The sequence below is a fragment of the Aulonocara stuartgranti genome, assembly GCF_965226115.1.
Source record: "Aulonocara stuartgranti genome assembly, chromosome: 2".
NCBI classification, from domain to species: domain Eukaryota; kingdom Metazoa; phylum Chordata; class Actinopteri; order Cichliformes; family Cichlidae; genus Aulonocara; species Aulonocara stuartgranti.
This window is the reverse complement of record NC_138940.1, coordinates 15,468,625-15,476,951: the sequence shown is the minus strand read 5'-3', so window position 1 is coordinate 15,476,951 and position 8,327 is coordinate 15,468,625. Positions and strand designations below refer to the sequence as shown.

At 43.5% G+C, this 8,327-nt stretch overlaps 1 protein-coding gene across 3 annotated transcripts; it reads left to right on the top strand.

Annotated features, from left to right (window-relative positions):
• The first annotated feature begins 290 nt into the window (after positions 1-290).
• LOC309717168 (uncharacterized protein) lies at positions 291-5,645 on the top strand. 3 transcript variants are annotated; one of them, XM_082551520.1, is made up of 10 exons: positions 291-371; positions 2,552-2,648; positions 2,761-2,920; positions 3,188-3,390; positions 3,502-3,638; positions 3,716-3,809; positions 3,955-4,287; positions 4,391-4,562; positions 4,780-4,907; positions 5,316-5,645. In XM_082551520.1, exons 3-10 carry the CDS (start codon positions 2,905-2,907, stop codon positions 5,634-5,636), a joined length of 1,404 nt encoding a protein of 467 aa, XP_082407646.1. In that variant the 5' UTR covers positions 291-371; positions 2,552-2,648; positions 2,761-2,904; the 3' UTR covers positions 5,637-5,645. The 3 variants fall into 3 exon arrangements, with proteins under 3 accessions (XP_082407646.1, XP_082407647.1, XP_082407645.1); XM_082551521.1 differs by lacking the exon at positions 291-371 and adding an exon at positions 745-1,002 and having other exon boundaries at positions 3,719-3,809; XM_082551519.1 differs by lacking the exon at positions 291-371 and adding an exon at positions 745-1,002.
• Positions 5,646-8,327: the final 2,682 nt, after the last annotated feature.

Genomic DNA, 8,327 nt, shown 5'->3' with positions numbered 1-8,327 from the left:
GTCTCCAGAGGGTCACTAAAAGGAGAGATGGCGACAATGCTGGTGACAAATTAAATGAAATACAGGCATTAAAATGTAGAACAACAGTAGAAGTCTGTATATATATATAGAAGACAGTGGCGTGTCCTGGGGTGGCACAGACCATCCCCCCAACCACACTGGCCACCCCAGGTGCCACCCCGAAGCTAAAACAATGAAATTCAATCAAATATAAATTGTACGATTATGTTTTCTCAGTGAAGCTCAGATATCCGAGTGTAACTGAATGCAGCATCGGCTTCTGAGCATCACGTTAGCAAAGGAAGGAGAAAGACTGCACTGCAGAAAACAATTTTTCGGTGAAAGAAAATGAGGAGAGAATAAATGTCCTGGTAAGTAATATTAAGTGTGTTCAGTTTAGTAAACTTCTGTGAAATTAGAATACCAAGGAAAAAATAACACTTAAAGAATTATTGCAACCATCGAATATTTCAGACAGTAGGCTGCTGGGGGGAGCTAGCATAAGAGTTATGAGTTATAAGATATAATCCAAGTCGTAACATTGCTGTGTGGAGCTGCAGATTTGGTTGCAGGTTAACATAGCTGGACTGGCCATCGGGCATACCGGGCATTTGTCCGGCGAAAATATTACACGTTTCGTATTGAGCTGAGTACACAGCAAATTCAAAAGTGTTAAATATATTGGTGTTAGTAGACTTTGTGCAAATGCAGAGTTAATTTTACTCTAAGTAGAGTCACTTTCTTTTAATGTAACTCTGAGGTGTAAAACATTAGTAGTTAAAATCGAGTGTTAAAAATGAGTGTTTCTATATTAAATCTTGAGGTGTCAAAATGGAAACATTAACTCTTGACTTCTTAACTCTGAACTCCTAAAGGGGCTATGACACTAATAGAGTAAATTCATAGACTCCGCCCCCAGCATCACAGGTTCCGAATGAAGCTGAAGGGAAGCCATTTCAGAACATTTAGCTCTCCATTTTTCCGAGTTGTTTGCCACGCCTGGTAAGGCATTTTTTCTGAGATTCTTGTAATTATTATTACTACCTTTTACTTCTGTGGCTTTTTTGAGTCGAGACAAAGCTTTGTGAAAAGCATTAGCACGTTGCTCGGTGATAGCATAAAAATCTGTTTTAGCTAGCTGAAATGTATTGTTGGCGGGCAAAAGACTTGCATATGAGTGTTCAGTCATTTTTTTGCTAACTCAAATACACTTAAAACAATGTTTAGGTTGGCATAAAATTATGGTGGCACTTAAAGCCTGAAAACTATCTCCCACATAAACCGATATAGTAAACGGCAATAGCAGATGTGCTGACTGGGTTCTATGTTAACATTTAGATCTTTTCAGAGTTTTGTGCACTCATTTTACGTAAAAATTAAAAAGATCAAGGCTTTGAATTTATTACGGAATTAACTATTGTCTGTGTTCTTCAGTTGTTATAGAGAGCATCATTTTAACAAATGTGATGTGGGTAGGGCTGCCACAAACGATTATTTTGATAGTCGACTAGTCACCGATTGTTTTTGCAATTAGTCCACTAATCAGATCATGCATCAATTGGATGTAAAACGGACAGCTTATTGCACCAGCAGCATCTGCTCTTATATAACTATCATTAGATTACAGCTTTAAGTGTTTAAGGTATGTGCTAACTAAAAATAAAGACAAGATGGTAGTTTATTAAATGTTAATTAAATGTGCAGAGTGTTTCGGTGGAGTTTAATAAAGTCAGCCGATTTACTCAGGAACAAATAAAATACTGAAAAAAGCCAAACAATAACATTTTTAAGTTATCTAAGTGACTTATATATCATGTTTAACCTGAGTAGCGAAAGACGGCGGTGGGTTTGAAAATGATTTGCCGGGAGTCCGGTGTTCCCACGGGCTCTGGTGAGCCTTGCTCCCGGCTAGCTATCGAGCTAGTGGGTAACAGACGTCTCCGAAAACGTCGGAGCGCTTCTGAAAATATGTGGTGTCTTGATAAACTGAGCAGATATTTGAGGTTTACACAGCTACATTCTCGCCTGAAAACATGTTAAACGTTTATTTTGTGACCCAGAAAGAATAATAACAGTAATATTAAAACTAACTAGCTGTCACCATTGTTGGAAACTGAGCAGGGCCGCGCTATGAATTCTGGGACACAGCTTCTTCTTCTTCGGGGTTTAACGGCAGCTGGCATCCTTGTACATGCAGTGCTGCCATCTTCTGTTTCAGTCCGTTATTACACTCTTAAATCCTGCTACTTATTCCTGCGTCTTTTGGGATCTTACAAAGCTTAAAACGACGCGTCGACTATTAAATTAGTCGTCGACGACTTTGATAGTCGACGTAATCGTGACTAGTCGACTAATCATGGCAGCCCTAGTTGTGGGTATAATATTGACTTGAAAGATGGACAAATTGTTTAGTATCTAGAATTGTCTTTTGGGAAAATGCTTTGCTTAACACAAGTTATGGATCATGATTCTTTTTTTTTTCAATTGATTACCAGGTTATTTGTCCAATTAATTACTGTACAACTAATTTTTTTATTGAATCTCCACACAGGATATGCTTGCAAAGGTGGAATATGGGGGAGTGCAGAAGTATGTCAAAGTTCCAGAAAGTGATGAATGCTTTCATTTCCACCAGTTTCTTAAAGATGGTTTGTACTCATGTGCAATTTAAATGAGTATAAAATTATCACCTATAAGTGATCAACAGTAAGACTTGGTGGTTTTAATAGTATAGTGACATTTTGGATTTCTTTGTTTCAGTTATGGACAAGTTCAGCTTGCAGCCTCAATTCTTCACAGAAGGTGTACTCATCCTCACTGATACGTCTGACACTGAAGTTGTCGCAGACATTTTTGATGAGCTGATAAAAGTCTGGAGTTCGAGCTTTCAAAGTTGGATATAGAATGCAGACAGCAACAGGTACAGTAGATCCATAATAATTTAGAGGAGTACATTTCTTCATGGTCTTCAAAGTTTACATGAATATTAGCCAGATTTAACAACCTTTCAGATTCCAATTTTCTTCTTTGAAAAACTGTAAAATGCTTTTACATGTTGAGTGCATATTACATGCTGTTATCAGATATAATTTATGTGGTTGAACATTATTGCAGTTGTTGTGACTTCTCATATGCATTTTGCACATTTTTTTTCAATGCCTTTTATGTCCCTTTTTTCCCCTTTAAGACATTGAGATCAGTGTGGCTGACGATGAATCAGAGTCATCGGTACAGCCAATCCCTCTTGCCCTCCTGACATCGCCAGTTTCATTGTCAGACCATCCATCGTCCCCAGCTTCTACCAGTTCATCAGATTCAACTATGATCCTCAAAAGTACAAAGAACAGGAAGAAGGGCCTACAAGTGCTTGATCGCGATGAAGCGAAGCAGGTCAAAAGCAAAGCCTAAAGCAATTTCCAGTGCTTAACAGCATTATACAAACACTAACTTTTTTGTATAATTTGCTTTAGTTTAATCAGTATGACTTTTTTTTTTAAACAGAAGGTTTGTAGTGTCCTGAGCTCAAACCCAAAGGGTGAAGAAATTTTCAATGAATACGACAAAACTAAAACACTGTCAGATCCAACTCATCGACAAATGGTCAACATACTGGTTGCAGATATGATAGAATCACATGGGTAAGTATTCTTTGATGATCATAAAAACAATTGTCGAGTGAGCAGAAGAGCAATACACTTTGTTTTGTTTTTGAAAGGAGGATTCCGCCCATAAGTGTTCGGACTAACTATGCACTGGGGATTGCAACGCTTTTTCCATATCTCCAAGATCCTTACTCAAAAAATGGCTATGTAAGTGTTATCTCTGAAACGCAACATCTCTGTAATTTATACATGTTGTTAAAGTGGTACCAAATATGCATTCCTTTGTTGCATTTTTTTGTTGTGTATGTTTTTTGTTTGTTTTTGTGTGTGATTGATGTGCATGCATGAGCAGGAACATTACTATGATCCGGAGGCTAATACTGGCTATCTTGCTTGGAGACTCAAGACTGTCCAACGCAATACCTATGATGGTGCTAGTGGGTGTCCCAGGCCAAGCTTCCAGCACAGTCCAACAACCCGAAGAGAATCTTTGTTTGTTAGTGGACAGCTTTTTGGTGAGGAGTGCAGAGAGGCTCTGTCTGTTATTAGACACTCAACAGATAGGTCTGTGGTTAAAGAGAAGATGAAAGCTACTTTTGAATATAGACAGAAGCTGGTACATGACCCAGATGCAACATCATCAATCTTGGATGTCTTCCCTCGTTTCCTTGATACACCGGGGTTGGTGAGTATATTTTTAGATATTTCATGATATGAAACTAAAGATAACATTTTGCCAAGAACACTTAAGTAACCAGTATTTGGTTCCTGTTTTGTCTTATTAATAGATTGATCAGGATTTTGCAATGATGCTTGGAGATGAAGCCTCTGGAAGATTTCTTACAAAGTGGTCTTCGTATTTCAAGCAAAAAATCATCGCAGAAAGCCAAAGTCTTCCATCAAGTCCTTGTGTTGAGGAGTTACGAGCATCTTTTGATACGGAGGCTTCAAATGACTGGGGTAAATTTGGACAGTGTTTCAGTATATAAAATACTTACATTTCCATTTGTCTGTCCTAAAACAGTTAACTGAGCGGAAATAGACTAGTAAATTAGTAATTTATGCATCCTTGTGGTTGTAAGCATTTCCAGAAATCTCATCATTTAACTGCTTATTTTCCAACTGTTTTCTAGTCCATGTTTAACCTTTTGTCTCAAATGTGCTTTTTGTCTTTAAGGCTGGGATAGTGACATGGCAGCTCTTCTGTTGTTGCTGCATCTCCTGCCCCCAACATCAAAAGGCCACAAAAAAACAGCAAAAATTAGCTCTGCACAGGCAGCCAATCATCTTGTGAGATTCATCAAGGTATGCTCTATTACTCTACTCTATTTTTTTGTAAAAACTGTTTGTAATTAATGATTTTTGGTCCATGGTAAGCCACAAGATAAAAACAGAAAAGATGCAGTAAATTAATTACCTTTTGTGTATTTGATATGAAATCATGCTGTATCTATAGATATCAGAAGAGATAAAATCTGGTATGGCTTTCCTTTCCAAAAGAAGTTAATCCACAGATTTGGGTTCAGCACACACTCATTGCCCCTGCAAACAGAAGAATGTGAACTTCAAAAATAAAGCATTACTCTGTTTTATTCTACTTGGATCCATTTGTGTTAAGACGGGTTACTTGCTTGGGCCCATAGACCTTATATGCAAGCCAAACAGTTGAAAAGAAATTTTACTCATGATTGAAATGTGCTATTCAAATTCCAGGAAGGAGTCAGCCTCACTGCTTTCCTGGAGAAAGCTAACACCAGGCAGCCCTTCCTTCTCTGCATTGGTGAGCAAAAGAAGAACATTCAGAGGTTCTTCATCATTGTAGACCAGAAAGCTATCCCATGTGATGCTCCAACTTCAGTGGCTGCTTTTGATGGGCTTTTCAAAGCACACTTTGTCTTCAGCCTCTCATATGATGAAGCTCTTTCCAGTTTCTACACCTTCATTCAAACCACAATCTACAACATTGATGTTGGAAACACAAAAGAAAGCCCTCGAGTCAAGGAACTGAGAGCATGTCTGCTGCAAGACCGTTAAATGCCCGCAAGGTCCACACGCTTTTGGGAGGATTTAAAAAAAAACAAAAAAAAAAAACTGTTTGACAATGTTCAAATGCTTTGTTTGTAAAATGCACCACAAAAATTGTTCAGCTCTTTGTCAACATTTGTCAACTGGAAGTCTCATATAAATCATATACATAACAAAATTTCAAGAAGTGTCTCAATCTTGAGTAAAGTAAAACACATTCTGGACCACAAATCACTCCACATTCTCTATTGTTCCCTGATTGCACCGTATTTGAATTACTGTGCAGAGGTTTGGGGCAATACTTACAAATGTTCACTGTCATCAATCTTTATATTACAAAAAAGGGCCTTAAGGATAATCCATAAAACTGGTTACAGAGATCATACAAATCCACTATTCTTAAAATCAAAAATTCTAAAATTCACAGATCTGGTTCATTTTCTCAGTGCACAAATTATATATAAAGCAATAAATAACCTGCTTCCTGACAATATTCTAAAAATGTTTTCTAAAAGGGAACGGGGATACAATTTGAGGGGGGAATTAAATTTAAAACATCCTCGTATCTGTCACGATACACTTTCCCGCAGCAGGGAGGTCGCAGGTCCGGGGGGGAGATCTGAAGCAGACGAGAAGGCAGGTCACCAACTAATCACAAGTCACGGATATGAAGCACAAGAGCTGTGAGAACACTAACGTTAGGGGTACAATCATCCAGCGACGAGAGGATCTGTGTTCCAGCCTCAAATAGTGCTCCCGGTGATGATGGGTGAGTGTTGTCAGGTGTGTGTGTGGGCCAAGGGCGGGAGCCCACAGTGAGCTCCGCCCAGGCAGAGAGGGAGAAAACAGCAACAGCAATTGTAGCCTTGTGGGGCCGACCGGGCAGGCACGGAGACCATGACAGTACCCCCCCCCCCCTCAACGGGAGCCTCCCGGTGACCCACCAGGCTTGCCTGGATGCCTGCGGTGGAAGTCCCGGAGCATGGCACCATCCAGGACAGCAGCTCGAGGCACCCAGGAGCGTTCCTCTATCCCGTAGCCCTCCCAGTCAACCAGGTACTGAAAACCCCGACCCCGGCGCCGGGAGTCCATGATGCGGGTGATATTGTAGACCAGCTGACCATCCACGAGCCGGGGGGGCGGCGGGGCCCTGGAGGGAGGGCACAACGGGCTGGAGAGCACCGGCTTGACCTGAGACACATGCGAATGCGCATGTTGCGCGGCAGCTTGAGGCGGACAGACACAGGGTTCACAATGGCCTCAACGGGAAAAGGGCCAATAAACTGAGGAGACAGCTTCTTCGACTCAGTCCGTAGCGGCACAAAACGGGTAGCCAGCCATACTTGTTGACCGATGGTGTACACGGGGGCCGGTGTCCGGTGACGGTCAGCGAGGGTCTTGTTCCGTTCCTTAGTACGGAGCAGGGCAGCCTGAGTCGCCCGCCAGGCACGACGGCACCCGCGGAGGTGAGCCTGTACAGAAGGAACGGAGTGCTCACCTTCGATGGCCGGGAGCAAAGGTGGTTGATAGCCCAGGGACGCTTCGAAGGGAGACTTGCCCGTGGCGGAGGATGTGTGGCTGTTGTGGGCGTATTCGATCCATGGAAGCTGTTCACTCCAGGTCGATTGGTTGTGCGAAGTGACACAGCGGAGGGCAGCTTCCAGCTCCTGGTTGGCCCGCTCCGATTGCCCGTTACTCTGTGGATGGAAACCGGAAGACAGACTGACCTTGGCCCCCAGTGCGGAGCAGAACTCCCTCCAAACACGGGACGTGAATTGCGGCCCCCTATCCGAGACGATGTCCTCGGGGATCCCGTGAAGACGGAACACATGGGAGGTGAGGAGCCGGGCCGTCTCCAAGGCCGAGGGGAGCTTCGGGAGGGCGACGAAGTGTGCAGCTTTGGAGAAACGGTCGATAATGGTAAGTATGGCGGTGTTACCAGCGGAGGGCGGCAGGCCCGTGACAAAGTCCAAAGAAACATGGGACCATGGTCGAGCTGGTGTAGGGAGAGGCTGCAGAAGACCCGGTGGAGGGCGGTTCGAAAGCTTATTCCGGGCGCAGGTCGAACAGGCGGCTACATACTCCTTGGCATCCCTAGTCATAGCAGGCCACCAGAAGTAACGTCGGAGGAACGAGCAGGTGCGGAGGACCCCAGGATGGCATGAAAAGCGGGCGGTGTGAGCCCACTGGAGAACCTGAGAGCGGACGGCTGAAGGAACGAAGAGGCGACCAGGTGGACCAGTGCCAGGATCCGGTTCGGTCTCCTGCGCCTCTTGGATGAGCCCCTCGATCTCCCAGGAGATGGCTCCAATTACGCAGGCGGCCGGGAGGACAGGCTCAGGGTCCGAGTCCTCCCCAGTGATGGAGAATTGCCTGGACAGGGCGTCTGGCTTTACGTTCCATGTTCCTGGCCTGTAGGTGATAGTGAAGTCAAAACGAGCGAAAAACAGTGCCCACCTGGCTTGCCGGGAATTGAGACGTCTAGCCGAGCGCAGGTACTCCAGATTCTTGTGATCCGTCCAGACGATGAATGGTTGTGCTGCTCCCTCCAACCAATGTCTCCACTCCTCCAGGGCCAGCTTGACGGCCAGAAGCTCCCGGTCCCCGATGTCATAGTTACACTCTGCTGGGGAGAGACGGCGAGAATAAAAGGCACACGGGTGCAGCTTACCGTCCATCTGTTGAGACAGAACTGCCCCA

Coding starts and splice junctions, on each gene's coding strand:
- LOC309717168 (XM_082551520.1), top strand. Junction 3,639..3,715: donor GATATGATAGAATCACATGG/GTAAGTATTCTT, acceptor TGTTTTTGAAAG/GAGGATTCCGCCCATAAGTG. Junction 4,288..4,390: donor TCCTTGATACACCGGGGTTG/GTGAGTATATTT, acceptor TCTTATTAATAG/ATTGATCAGGATTTTGCAAT.